The sequence below is a fragment of the Ceratosolen solmsi genome, unplaced genomic scaffold, assembly GCF_000503995.2.
Source record: "Ceratosolen solmsi marchali unplaced genomic scaffold, CerSol_1.0 scaffold49, whole genome shotgun sequence".
Taxonomy (NCBI): domain Eukaryota; kingdom Metazoa; phylum Arthropoda; class Insecta; order Hymenoptera; family Agaonidae; genus Ceratosolen; species Ceratosolen solmsi.
The window spans coordinates 1,093,890-1,110,252 of NW_011948450.1; the positions used below are offsets into that span (position 1 = coordinate 1,093,890).

At 29.1% G+C, this 16,363-nt stretch overlaps 1 protein-coding gene across 1 annotated transcript in view; it reads right to left on the reverse strand.

Moving 5' to 3' along the window:
- Positions 1 to 14,926, reverse strand: part of LOC105366567 (cytosolic carboxypeptidase 1) — a 67,332-nt gene extending 52,406 nt beyond the window's left edge. Inside the window, exons 1-4 of the mRNA XM_011505060.1 lie at positions 14,852 to 14,926; positions 14,628 to 14,772; positions 14,113 to 14,256; positions 12,327 to 12,568 (exon numbers count right to left, since the gene is read on the reverse strand). Coding sequence (XP_011503362.1) covers positions 12,327 to 12,568; positions 14,113 to 14,256; positions 14,628 to 14,772; positions 14,852 to 14,923 — 603 coding nt within the window. The 5' untranslated portion in view covers positions 14,924 to 14,926. The remainder of the gene's footprint in view (positions 1 to 12,326; positions 12,569 to 14,112; positions 14,257 to 14,627; positions 14,773 to 14,851) is intronic.
- Between the last annotated feature and the right edge of the window lie 1,437 nt (positions 14,927 to 16,363).

Here is a 16,363-nt window from a genome sequence, read left to right on the forward strand (position 1 = left end):
ATTGTTGCCAGCTGAGTAAGCTGCCGCGTGGATATTTAGAACAAGCACACCACGAGACGAAGCTTATAGCTACTCAGCCAGTAAGCCGGTCAGTCATGCTAATCAGCCAGCTAGTTATTCGCCATACTCTCTTAAGGTAAGGCCACCGAGGAAGAAAGACGAAATGAAGTTTGCACTATCCCCTTCAAATCAAGGAAGAGCTAGACTATAACTACAGTTAATTCATCCATACGGAGCATCTGGGATGATGGAAGGTACAACCCAGAACAGGTCAAGACTGCTATTTCTCTGTGAGTAACCTAAGTCTAAGGCATAAATCATTACTAATCCTTACAAAATTAACATGTTGCTATTATTAATATAACACTATCATACTCACTAATAAGAGTGCATAATCAGTTGCTGATTCTTACAAAATCTACAACACCTATCGGTAGACCCATCCATCATATAATTCCAACACAACAATAATGTAATTGTGAATAAACTTAATATACCATATTAAACGAAGAAGCGAAGCTTATTTCAGTAAAAATAGGTAAATGTACATATTAATTAAAAATTTGGTATAAAAAAATGAGCTCATAAATGCTTTGTTTCTAATGTATTCAGAAAGGTAAATATAATTTCTGATATGTGCACTTGCTTATGAATAGCATATTTCAATGCGTAAATTATGTTTCGGATGGTAAAACTACAATTAAATTATGATATTATTTTTGAGTTAATTCAAATTTATAAAATTAATCAGTCAGTCAGCCAAGCAAGTTAAGGAAGCGGTCACAAGCCTTTCCAATAATAATGCGGCCATTGCACAAACTCTGGTTACAGCCGCCGAAGCAAGAGTTAAGTGAACACCGTGGTCAGCGGAATGCATTTAAGGAAGATGACTACAAGACAAACTCACTCACAAGAAGTCCTCTCTCGTACAAGAGATTTTATGAAGGACCCCGCGAAGGACAAATGTGCTATCAAGCTGAAGTCCTCAAGGAAGAATGAAGAAGAAGAAAGGAAGCTCCCTCAGCAGAGTTCGCAGTCAAGACTCCGTGTCACCGCATAGCAGCTCAAGGTGCCTTAGTCATTTTCCTCTGGGTAGAGTTCCCAAGGATCCAGTATACTTCAAGGATCAGAGACGCTACGCAATACCCTTCTTATGCTAAGTAAAGCTATCGTATACTAAGCAGAGACGCTACGGAAGGACCTCCTCATTCTTCCACAATATAAGACAGTTTGGAGGAGACCAGTAATCAAGTTCCACCACGTGGCATTACACGAAGAAATATCAAGGAGAGACACCACGTGGTAATAATCAACAAACGGCAAGATCTCACCAATTCTCATCGTCAATGCAGAATCATTATATGTAGTTGTAAAATAAACGAAACATCAAGCACGGAAAGCAGATGTGTCAAATACTGATTTTAAGCTCTACTCCCTCCACTTGCCCGCACTTTTACTTCCGCCATTCCAACCGATGGTCTTCATCTAATTCTAAACAATCACGATTTCGTATACGAAATATTAAAATATTATGCTAAAGTTAAACAAAAGTTAAAAAATAATATATCTTACTGTTCGGGATTGACGCAGTTTCACGAATTTAAGAAAAAATGGGTCATACGCGCTACACGGCGCACGGCACACGCGCTCGGGCCGGGACGCGCGCTAGGGCGAATGTTTATAAACAAAACTCGACAAGTCCGAGCAAGATTTACGATCTAAAACATAATATACTGTAAGATCTCACAAAGGAAGAACGCTTACGAAACTTCTAGAAACTTCATTTTCTAACGCCACAAAGAATTTTCGTTATGACGATACGCCGCAGCACTGTTGCCGGCGTTGCATCCGCTGCATGCATATTTAAGGGCAGTTCGCCATGTGGCGATGCTCATTGTAATCCTACATCGCACTCACATAACTGTAATTGCCGCTCAATGTTTTAGTATATACTGGGAAGACGACACGTGGCCATAACTTCGGCAGCCTAGTAAATAATATACGTGTGCATTTTTAAAAGAAAATCGGCAGATTTAGTAGTGATTTACAGTGAAGCCAATTGGAATAGTAATCAAAGGGGATATCAATTACGTAGCAATTTACACACCTTGTCTGCAGCTCACAAGGTACATTTTTATATGAATAAATAAGCTAGTCACATCACACGCAAGAATAGTCCGGCAAACTTACGGTCTCTCTCTCTCTCTCTCTCTCGAACCAACGCTTCGACCCCGTACAGGCCCATAAGAGTCGACTCAAGCGACCCAAGTCGTCAAGCACATTATCAAGACCAGACAACAATATAGTGAATAATCGACTACAATTACATTTCATTAAGTCATTCGAGTGCACGAAGACTTATCATTGATTACTCTTGTGTGTGACTAGTCTTTTCTACTGCCCCCATAAATAATTAAAGAAATAATTGATCACTCAACAAGTTCCATTAAATATCTTACACCATATCAAGTATAGTTATTCCATATATCAAACATACTTGATTCAAACACCATCTTCTCATGCTACCTCACAAGCATGATTGATTGACTACACCAGCTGATATTTACAACATCAGCATTACCTCAACTTCAAAATACTCAGTCATATCCATGGAAGCTACAATAATCAAGAATACAAGAACACACCCTCATTACTTCAATAGAATTATCTTTCTCTACACAACAGTGTAATATTATTATAATCATTTACAAATAATAAACATTGTTTTACTAAATACATGATATTTTTTAGTCTTATCACTTATTGTTTCCTTTGAAGTTATCGGCCGAGAGACTAATCTACTGAACTATTGAATTGGTAGTTCGAGCCATAACCAAACCTTTAATATCGTACACTAGGTATTGATTTATTTCTTAGTTAGTTTTCTATTACATTATAATCTGTTATATATTATTATATTTATGATGAAAAAACACAATATTATTGTTCGGGATTGAACCTACTTCCAAGACCGTTGACTATCGGCATCGCTAATCTCTGTAGCTCTAAAATTTCTGTAATCACTTGGAACGAGAATTTTTTCGTGTACTTGTTATGTTTTGGTTTCAAATGGTCTATTATTTTTATATAGTCTTCGAGTAATAACGTCGTTTGAAATTCTCCAAATTTCCCAAGCCTTGTTTTTGTTAGAATTCTCGAAACTTTAGTTTTCTTTCTGCGCCTCATGCAAGATTTTAGTACAGCAATAACGATGCTTTGTTGCCAGTTAAGTAAGAGATTGCGTGGCTTATGAGGCAAGCATGCGACGAGCCTCGCTCTCTATCATTGAAACTCGTGCAGTGAACTCACGCAGTGAAAATCTCTCAGCAGAGCCGCTACGGAATGAAGAAGCTTTCAGTTTCGTGCGCGTATTCAATGGGTTTGTAGGCTCACAGTAAATTTCTCAGTCAATCAGTTATCAGTAATTACTCTACACAACAACTAAACTTCACCATATAACAGTCAGTCAGTTTTACTCATACGTATATAATTCATCAAAACTCGACAACAATAAGTTAGTAACTCAAATACAGTTAAGCCAATACATTTAACAACTGTTTCAGTGCGCTACTTTGCAGGCAGTTGTGAGTGCTGATTCCAAGAACGATCACTAAATAAGAAGCGTAATACCTGCGCACTCATTATAGAACTCGGTAAGACAAATAAATTTCTTTGAAGTTAATGAAACGAGAAACCATTTTGATAGCACTTACGCACCGGTCTGGTAAGGCTTTGAGTGAAATAACTTACGCGCCAGCCTCAGAAGGTTTGAAGGTGTGAATGCACCATCCGCGATAGGCATTGACTGAAGGCGCGAGCGCGCCAGCCGTCACGGGCATTACACGAAGAAGTACCAGAGATTTACGACCTCTTATTTTTAGAGTAACATTAGATTCAGATTTACGATCAAGCGCACTAGGTCAAGGATTAGAAGATTTACAACCTCCTACCCCTGCATGTAGTGCACGCTAACGTCATGTGACAACTACCACCGAACTGCAAGATCTCACAGATTCTCAATACCATCTTAAAATCATATTCATTGTGTAGTCTGTAAGAAAAAGGGAAAAACAGCAAGATACGCAACTGTGTTAATTATTAAATAAATAACCTTCGCTAACCCTTCTACCTGCCCGTAATCCTCCCGCCGAACATTTGGGAGTTTTAGTCTAATCCTAGACAATTATTAAATGTGTTTTTTAAAAATAAGAGCTATAATTTAAGAAGAAATATAAATATTAAGCTACACTTTATTTTTATAAATGAAACAGTTTAGTTTAAGTATTTATTATTTTACGTAAATATTTTAATCATTGGAGTTATTAATTTCTATAAATACATATGCAGAAGCACAGTATATGCATATTCCATCATTGACTAATGTTTTATAAGTTTATTTACTATTATGAAATATTTTTAAAATATTTATATTTTATCATATTATATATACTTATAAAGATCTTCTTCTGGTGATTCGTAATTTATAAGTTTAGAAGATAAATGTTCATCAACTTTATCCGATCTATTAGTTTTATGTATGCCAGTATTTTTATCAAAATCAGTATACAATCGTCCGTAATCAGCGATATTTTTAACCTATTAAAAAAATATATATTAGTTAAATATTTATATTGTTTATATATTGAATATATATATATATTATTAATTTTATTGTTCTAATAAGTTTCAGTTTTCAATGTGAATAAATTCGACCACTGTAATATAATATATATTAATATATTAATATATATATATATATAGATTCACATTGACAACTAAAATTTATTAGCACAACAAAATTTAAATTATAAAATGAAACTTGTACATCTGGATTCATTAATATTTCATTGAAAAAATATAGTTTAATTCTAAAGAGATTTAATTATTTATAGAGAAAAATATTAATTTATTCAATATATTTTTAAGTCTCACTAATGACATTTAAAAACAATAATCATTTATTTTATTTATATTAATTTTAATTTACTTACAATTATAAATATTATAAATTACTTTATTTTCATGGTTAATTTATTTCTATTGAAAATATAAAGTTATTTTTATTTGAAGAGTTATTTAAAAGTTATTTTTAATAAGTTACTTTCTGATATATTTTAATAACTTTAACAATAATATTAAATAATTTTTTATGTTTACTGATAAATCGTTGCAGATTAATAAAATTTGAACTATAATTCTAACAAGGCATTAAGAACATATACATTTCACGAATTTATGTATGATTGAAAGACCACTTAACAAAAACCATAAAATGAATATTTATTGATAAAAGATTTACTAATTTATTTATTTCTAAATAATTATTGTACTAATATGGAGTTATTGTATGTATAAAGAAAGGAATTGTATATTATATTGTTGACATAATTACATGCAGAAGTACTTAAAATACGCCTTTAAGATAAAAATTAATATTAAAAAGAGGATACCAAAAGAAGATAATTAAACTAGGCAATTAAATTGATAAAAAATATTGAGTACTAAAGTTTTTATTTGGTATAATTAAATTAATCATGAGATTTTAAATGATTATTAGTAAGTATTATGTATTACACTGTAGTATTCTGAAATTCAAATCTTCCAGTTAGATATGAAGATAATCAATGATTTTTAGATTGAGTTCCATTGATTTTATGAGAATTCAGGTTTCATATCGATTCATAGATAAAGTTTGCAAAGATAAAATAAAAAATGTGCAAGAATTAAATTTGAAAAGATACAAAAAATCATAGTACTACACACTGTAATTTATCACATCTAACATAACTTTATATTTTTATATTCTTATTGATAATTAACAATAATTAAAAAAATTAAAATTCTTTTCACATTTTATTCAACTCTATTTCTAATTGATACGTATTGTCCTTTTAAACTTTATTATTATTTGAAACTTTTTACATAATTTTGGCATTCTAATTCTTTTATTTTATTACCTAAACTAATTGGTTAATATCTATACTACCTATACTAAAAAATACCTATACAAAAAAAAAATGAATAAGATATGAATATTTATTATTAAAAATGAAAAATTTGTCATTAAAAATGAATATTTATTATTTTATGTACCTAAAATTAAATTATAAGATGAATTATATAAATTAAATTGTACATAAATAATTTTAAAATTGGATAATTTTGAATTAATAATAATGCTGTATTTGTTTCAAAGAAAAAAAGTAGTAATAACTTTATAAGATATTAGTAAACTGAAATAATTACGAAAATCAAAGATACTTTTAAAAAACAAATAACACGATCATTTAAAATTTTTAACATAATTTCTAGCACTATTTCAAGAATAAAAATTAAGTTGAAAACAATAAATATTTAAAGGTGCTTGCAATTGCAGCATTTTCTAAGACATTTGTTTTCAGAGAAGTATAAGCCTTCTAACTCTCGAGTTTATAAACATTTGATTCCGAAAGTTCTCGAATATTCTAAAGCCTTATTTTCGAAGGTTCTACAATGTTTTCCGCATAGCAACGTCGGTTGGAATTCTCCAACCTTCTAAAGCTTTACTTTCCTGGAGCTCTCGAAAATTCTAAGGCTTTAGTCTCGCACGTCACGCAAGATTTTCCGCATAGCAACACCTATGCATTGTTGCTAGCTAAGTAAGCTGCCGCGTGGATATTTGAAGGAAGCACGTCATGCTATGGCGCTCATTATAATTAAGCGATTCAGCTAAAGTTTAGAGCTATAAGCTAGTTAATCAGTAACGCTAAAACAGTGAAGCCATTACAAGTAATACACGTTCAGTTCTCAAGTGTATAATAAGTAACAAGCAGGCAAGGGTGCTGACTATATTACAAGAACGTATACAACTACAAGAAGCGCATATCAATCATTCCTTCAGTATCCATACAACAAGAAGGACATACCGTTACACTCTCAGATCATATGCTACCATAACATTACAGTCGTATCATAAAGATACTCGGTAACTGCATCAGAACGCACACAAATCTCCTCAACACTGTAAGTATTCCGTTGTTGTTCTTCTCTCACACTCCATCAATTTTAAGAAAATGCCAAACCAGAAGAAGAAGGAAACAAAGGAAACTAAAAATCTTGAAGTGACTATCAATCAAGAAAGGGAAGAACGCATAACCCGAAGCGTCACTTAAGAGCGATTAGCCACGGAACACCTGCGCAAGGCTCAGGACAGTGGAATCGTATTTCAACAATAAAGGATCTAACTGAAAGGCTCCCGGCATCTCATTTGGAGACAACTATTAAGGAAGTGCTATGCATAAAGGAATTGATTGATGACCTACAGCAGACATTTAACAAAGAACATAGCTAAGAACACGCAAGGAGAAGAAATCAAGTAATACTCCGTAGCACAAATAGCTATCACAAGACTATATCATGAATTGGATGAATCAACAATGAAAGACACAAAGTCTGAAGAAATATCGCCTATGATGGGACAATCAAGGGAAGTGGCTGTCTTCCCGATGTTTCAATCCCGAAATTATCAGGCCATTATTTAGCAGAGAGATATGAGAATTTTCAACTGGCTATAAAGCCCCACTTTCAAAAATTCCTCGTTACTTCATTAATAGAAAAAGAACAGCTCATAAAGTAAAATAATTGGTAGACATTAAACTTATTAAATATCACCGATGCATGGGACTGTATGATATTCGACCAAATCACTGGGCAACTCGATCATCAAACAAGATCGTATTGGGAATGATCACTAGGCAACTCTATTTCTTACCTAAAGTTTGAGCAACTTAAGGCATTTTTAATGTCACAAGTAAGGACTCTAGAAAACATAGAGGAAACCAAAGATTCAAAACGTCCAGTCCAGTCTCATTCCACGAAGAAAGAGATCGGAGGTCGATTAGTCGTCCATAAAGACTGATTTAAAGGGCTTTCAAGAAGGCAAACGGCACAACAAAACATGCAGATGTTATCACGATAAACATTTGTAGACTGCATGCCTAACATTTAAGGAAATTCCAATAGCCAAAAAATGAGATTTAATAAATAAAAACACTTGTACTATAACTGCTTGGGAACCTACCCCTTGTATACTTGCAGAAGCAAACAGATCTGCATGAAGTCTGATAAGCAGCAGAATACACTACCACACAATGAACAGTAATCATTTGTCAATCCACCTAGATCACTATCATTGAGAACCTTGTTATCTACGGCCTTGGCTAAAATACGTTCATCATCGACAACACTACAAGCCCGTCTTCTAATCGATCCAGGCTCTGAAATCACGTTCGCAACAGAGAATCACGTGAAGAAGCTCGACATACTTCGTCAACGTTTCGTTACCCTCATCCAGGGAATGGGAGGATTTCTATCAACTCAGGCTCAAGGTACTATATCACTTACCCATCAGTTACAATTCTAACTCACATCCTCAAGTCATTGACCACATTGCTTCCGTCCTACAAAACATCACGACATGCATAGCCGCACCTAAGAAACCTAACACTAGATAAAACTATAAAATTATAGATAAAACATATAACAATTCCATTATATTCAATATTAGAAAAAATCATATTTCAAAAATCAAAATTCATAATTCATTTTAATATTAGTGAAGGGTTACCCACTCATGCATCAGATCAAAAATATTCTGTTTGAATATGATAGTATGACATTCCCACAAATGTAAACATAATTGTTGGATACTTTCTATTGCTATTTATTTTTCCATTTTCATCAACAATAAAGCTATTATTATTCTTGTATTTTAAAAATATTTTGTTGAGAATAACTTTTTCTTAAATTTAAAATTTAAAATTGAGTATTTTATATAAATACTTAAAATAAGATTTTAAATATAAATTTTAAGTATTTTAGTATTTTCTCCATTCGTATATATATTGTATAACATTATTAATTATGTGCTTATTTATAAAATAAATATATTTTGATATTCAGAATTGCGAATTGAAATAAATAAATCAAATTAAATTTGCATAATGAAAAAACCTAAATGATATATAAAATATTTATCAATTTATTTTTTATTTTATTTTAATACATTATTGATGTATTGAAATTATACGATGAAAAGGTGTGTCCTATGTTCAATCACGGAGGTGCCGTTGCTTGGACCTGTTCCTATGGTCGATGGTTTATCTACCCGAGATGGTCCTTGATGTTGAGGTTGTAAAGATCAACAACTGATTATACATACTCCTTATTAGTGAGTGTGATTTGTGCCATTAATAATAGCGTCATGTTAGTCTTATAAGGACTAGCAATAATTAAGCACAGGCATTGTTTACTTGCAGTGATGCAGTAGCCTTGGTCTCATCCTGTAATGAGTAGTTTATCATTACGAATGCTCCTTGTTAATGGTGATAATTTGTTGCTGATTTTGCAACGATCAGCAATGATTATACATGCTCTTGATCAGGGATTACATCGTGACGTCTGGTGTTTTCTTGATGTAAATGAGATAGTATCAATACCTTTTAATTGCAGCATAAAAGAATTGCTGCGTCTATCTTCTTTCTACCTTCTACCTTCTATCGTGGTCAGTAGCTTGCTGGTCGACTAGTCATCCAGCTGCTTTATGCCTCCAGCTACTATTCCTTCTGCTTGTTCTAAATAGCGACGCGGCAGTAACAAGTGTAACAAAAAAGGGCGGACAATAGAGTTAGAAACAGTGGGTGCAATTGTAATGCGAGAAACAATGGAGGTGATTGTGCACTTGTATAATTTCGGATGTACCGGCTTTTCCGAACCTCCAACGACCATTAGAGAATTTTCTTAGATGTTATGACCGTTGAATCATTTCTTTGGGATTTTTCTCCAAATGACAGCCGTTGGGGTATTCCGCGAAATGTTAATATTATGGTAATGATAATATAATCTGAACATACACTCTCTCAACAGAGCCACTACGGAAGGTACACTCAATAGTTTCATACAACTACTCAACGTCAAACCTCATACATAGTGCCCAAGAGTACGAAGCTGTTGCAGGCCTTTCTCATTCAGTGCGAAAGCACACTTTCTCAAGGATTCAGTGCCAACATACACTTGTTCATATTCAGTGCCAACGCACACTTGCTCATATTCAGTGACAAATCACAGTTTCTCAAGGAATCAGAACCAATGTGCACTTAGTCATATTCAGTGCCAACACACACTTTTTCAGGGCTCTTTCATACTCTGCACCAACGGCACTCTCTCAAGTGGCCGCTTCTACAAGTCAGAGCAAGCAACACCATTCGACGCCACATGAAGGTTTTGAATCATTTTCTCACCCTTCCATACCACAATCCATCTTGGAGATCAGCAATCAAATCACCATCACGTGGCACAACATGAAGAAGTGCAAAGAGATTTATGACCTCTCACTACTCAGTATAGTACTTCACCACCAAGCGCACTGCAACTAGAGGATCCGGAGATTTACGACCTCCTACCTCTACAAGTAGTGCATGCTGACACCACGTGGTAACAACCCAGGAACGGTAAGATCTCAGCGATTCTCATCATCAACGTAGAATTATTATACTGTAGTTGTAAAATAAATGAAATAAGAACCACGAAAAGCAGATGTGTTAAATACTGAAATGAAGCGCTATCCCTTTCACTTACCCACACTTTTCTTCCACCAGAAAACTGGTGGCAATAGTCTAATTCTAAAGGACGTTTTCCGAAATATACGTGGTGGTAGTTAAATACTTAAATTTAAATTTAATTTTCGAATAAGTTATTAACTCAATATCGAATGAGGATATATAACTATTTTGATTGTATACAAAAACAATATTATGAATATAATAAAAAATTTAATATAACAATGAATAATACAAGAAAAAAGGAACTATATAAAAAACTAGTTTATTACTGTATTATTTAAGACTCAATTTAGTCATCAATTTAATAAATTACATTAGCTGATATTCTATTAATGTATTAAGTATATTTTAATGATCTTTGATCAATTTAAATAATTAGATTTGTTATAGTTGTTATTATTATATTGAATTTCATGTATATCTCAGTCTCTTTATTAATTGTAATTTTATATAATTTTAATAAGTTTTTATTATTATCATTTTATTACTATAGTTCAAATTAAATATTACAAGACATTGTGATAATTCTCTATTAATAGATAGAAAAATTGTTATCTTTTAATGTGAATATTATTAGTTAATATCAATCATTAACTATGTAAAATAATAGAAAAACTAACGATGTTGTTTGGTAGACCTATGAATAACATTATTATTTATCATTTCATCTGATGTATATAGCGTACTTTTAGATAATAAAATATATTATTTTAAATCATTATTATTGTTTGGAATTCCAGTCACGCAGTAGTCAAAAGATCAAGATAACCACCATATTACTGGTGGAACAGTGTGAATAAGTGAGAGGTTAATACTTCAATTCAGTAATCAATATAATTGATTTTGTGCTAATTATTGAATTTTGATTTCCAAACACACAATTATGATTCTACATTGGTGTTGAGTATCGTTAAGACATTCAAAACGACGTTGCAATGCGGAAACTAGATAAACATTACAGGGCGTTCGCAATCAAAGGCTTTAAAATGATCGAGAAATTTCGAATTCAATGTTTATGATTTCGCGAGCTGGAACGATTATAAATTTTGGAGAATTAATTTTCTTGGAAAGCGCTCCAATCCTCAATAATTATTAATTAACTTATTTATTTATCTTCAAATTTTGAGATTTCATTTGTCAGATATAAATTTATGGTTTTTTTATGCTTCCTTTACATAGGTATAATTATAATTATAATTATTTTATCATAGAATTTTAGCATTTCAAAAATTAGTTTTGGTTTTTAATAAAATAATGTAACTATTATATATATTTATGCATTATGCTTACCTATTGATATAATATAAAATTATAATGAAATAAGATTTAATAATTTAGATTATTTCAGATTAGATGCAGGAATAGTTTAATTTTCAGAAGTATTTAATTTGTAATGAAAATATATTTATCATATGCATTATCCAACTTTACATGATATTTATTGATTTTGTTTTTAATTTTATGAAATGTTTGTTTATTATATGCTTGTTATATTTTCAAATTCAAATAGAAAATGATGATCAGATATTGATAAAATATAATAAACTTAAATTAATCATTTGCTAATTTTCAATTAGCTATTAAATCTTTTTAATTTATGTATGTTAGGATGTATGAAATTTATAATATTAATTAAAAATCAAACTTATTAATAATTGGACGATAAATCAAACAAATATTTAAATTCTAAATTTACTATTTATAATATTTGTTGATATAATTACTTACCTTTGTATGGGAATTACATATATCTTGCACATGTTCTAATTTTGTAAGAAAATGATCTTGGAACATAAATTTCATTGGTGATATTTCAGGTACAGGCAACTTAATTTTGTTAAGGCATTGATTTATAATTTTGTAAACACGTAACAATAATGAATCGTAAACTTTATCTTCGGGAAAATTGATACAAAATCGATACAATAATTGTAATCCATTTTCAGAATTTATAGATTTTCTACCAGTTTCTGTAACCAATCAAAGAAATATATTTTACTAATATATATGTATTACGGTTGAAAACATTTATTATTCAGATTAAGGTTATAAATATTAGATTTAATTAATTTATTGATATATCTAATAAAATAATAGTTTTTAATATAAATGTATGAATTTTATTAATTTTATGCAACATGTTTCTTCCAGAAAAAATAAGATTATATAACCTATATTATATAAATGGCTGAATAAATTGGTATCGATTTGGCCATCAAATATATTGTTGGAAAATTTAATAAAAAAAAAAATAAAAAATACTGATAGAACATTAAAATTTTTTATGAAACATATCGATTATATAACAAATATTGTTTCATGAAATATTTTAATTATAATATGTGCATATAAAGAATTATTACTACAAATTTTTAGAAATATTTGTAAGTTTAATACAATAATAATGTTAATCGAGTATTAGTATTAAATGGTTTTATTATAAATTTAATCATATATAATATTAATTGTCATGTTTAGGAGTATTTTGTAAACATTTTAAAAACATTACTCTTTTGTTTATAAAAGTATTTTATGTATACACTTGAAAGGTTAAAATCTATCGTGTTAAAAAATAATCTCGTTACAACAAACATCGCTTTTCAGTATATTCCACGTGGTTTTAGTCAGACTTTAAATAACATTAGTTTTCATAAATATTTGAACAACTACTTAATTATTTTCCGAATATAAGTCAGATTCGGACACTATTTTACAACTCAAGAAGACACATATTTGTATTAAATTTAACTATGTACATTTATACATTTATAAGTTTTGATAAACTGTATTCTCTTAATTTTGTTTTTGTCCGAAATTTCTCTCAATAATATTGAACCCATTGTCTTGCTATGCAATTTGCTAAGAACTTTTAACAATTTTCAATAAACATATATTTAAATATGCAAAACATGTTTATTTTCTTCCTATAGTTAACGCTGATAATTAAATATTATTTTTTTTATATATCCATTATAAGTTTAAAACTTTTTAAAATTTCTCTTTCTATTTAATTGGCTATTATATTCGTAGAAAAGTCAGCATTTTGAGATAGCCTACGAAAGACTTTTCCATTTTCGTTAAATAGGAATGTTTCATTTTAATACAACACTAAAAAAAAAATTAGGAAATAGTATATCTATTAATTTTCTAAATCTTATGCTTTATATTTTTTATAATTGAATAGAAATAATCACTTGCACAAAGATAATTCTGTATTTTAGTTTCAGAAGAAAATCATTGATAAAATATAATTTACAAAATGTTATAAATTAAATGAACTGAACTGTACAACTGTAAAATAATATAATGATAGCCATGAAATCGATTTGATAGATTATAGTAGTATGATATAATTATGATTATATGTATTCCACACTGATAAATAATAAACTTACTGTATTGCAACTTTTTCAATATATTACGTATTTTTCTTATAAAATATCGTACTTTTACAAACACAAATTAGTATATTGAAAAATGTAATACATTCTAAAATAAAATTTATAAATTTCACCTTGTTTAATAAGATGTTGTATGGTAATAATAACATTTTTACTTAATTTTAAATGTAATTGACTATTCAATCCCTTCCAATTGGTAAATATTTTCAGTATTTCTTGTACTATGCCAGCTTTCACTAATATTGTACAACATATTTCTAGAAGTAATAAAAACTGAAATTAATTAGAGTACTTAAAAATTCATGAACAGTTTTGATTATTAATTGAAATACTGTATATATAAAATATCAAATTTATAAAATATTTTATATATACAATATCGAATATATAAAATATTGTATGTAATATATTTTGTTTCAAAGAAAAAACTTTATCCTGTAATTAGAATATTGAGTAATAATTGTAGTATCGAATATGACAAAGCTTTATACATATTTTTTCTTTTATTAAGTCTGAAAATAAATGATCATGTTTGTATTGAAAATAAAAATTAGAATATGTACATATATGTTTAATCTATATCTTCATATTTATAAAATATTTTAATAGTTTTATTTATATGCCATACCATTTTTCGTCAAATATTTTATTATTGTTAGACTAGGAAATAATATTTTATTTTTATTATAATACAATTTCAAAATACTAAGAAACATTTCTGTTGCATTCAAAGATTTTACTTCAGTAGTAAAATTTTTATCTTTTGCCACAATCTGTAAATTTATAACAGTGATGTTAAAATAATATTTGTTATAATTTATTAAAAATTGTAAAATTCCGTATTATAATTACCTTGCTTAAAATCCATATAGTCTCATATACTGTTTGCATCACTAATTTATTTTCTACGTATTGTATATTCATCAGAACTGTAAGTAATATTTTAATAATATTAAATTTAATAAATTTTGCCATGACCACATTATTATTTTGTTCTGTGAAAAATAATATATTATTTACTAAAGAGTATGTATATTTAATTTATTGTGTCTACATTTTAAATTATTTACTTTTTAAGTTTTCAATTTCCTTTCTATTGTATAATGAATTAGTTTGTATAAATTTGAAGGAAATGCACTCTCGAAGTATAGAAATAAGTTTATATCTGGTGATATCTTCATAATTCTATAAGAAAATAATAAATCTTAATATGAAGTCTAATAAAATGGTTTCGAAATTAACTGAAAGAATATTTACTTAATTATATTAATAATTATTTCAGATAAAATGGTTTATAACATAGTATTGTAAAATAAAATATTATTATTTTCTCATTATATTTATTATATTTTAGTACAATTTATACATTTGCATTTAGTGTCTTTATATATGTGAATATATACTATTTATTGTATTTAAGGATATATAAATTATACAATAATCACATATATAATTTTAGAAGCAAACAATATAATTATAGGTAAATTGTTATTTTGGAATACTTACAAACTTTTACTAATTTAAAACCATAAATCAGATAAAGACAAGATAAATTTACTCAAAAATAAACAAAATAATATCTTGCAATGTGTAGATGATTTATCTCGACCTTGGACCTGTGTACTTTAAATGTTGAATATTTACTCATTTTTTCAAATTTGATTTATGTAAATTTTTTCTATATTGTTTTAGTTTTGTCTGGGTAAAGAATAATTTTAACAGATATAAATTGCAAAGCTAAAAATATAAATTAGAATTCAACTTTAAATGAAAAAATTGTTAGAATACAGATACGAATTTTTAAAGAAGATTTAAATTTAATTAATATCAGTTAATAAGACTGTTTAAAATTATTTTTCTTTATAATTAATTGATCATAATTTGAAAAAATAACTATATTATAATTTAAGCGAAAATGTATATATCAAAAACACTGTGATTGAGGTAAAAAAGATGGTTGTAAATAAAAATACAGTCTTGAGATAATTATGTACTGTGATCAATGCAACCGCAAACTTGGTGTTAATAAAGGAAAAGAAACATAACGAACGAGATAAAATAGAAGTTAAAATAGAGCAAGGCAAGACGAAGCGTAAAAACTGAAACGAAGGATTAAAGTGTAAAAAGAAACGAGGATAAGTCCAGGAAGGTAGATGAGTACGATTATGAGAGACATATTATGTCAGTTACAAGCAATAAATTAATTTTTGATATTTTTATATAATTGAGTGGGTATTACATAAAATACTATAATACCTACATGTAATGTACAACTTTCAAAATTATTTTTTTAAAGGCATAAATTTTATTTTGATTAAATAAAATACTACTAAACAAATCTTATTTATTAATTTATTTATCTCA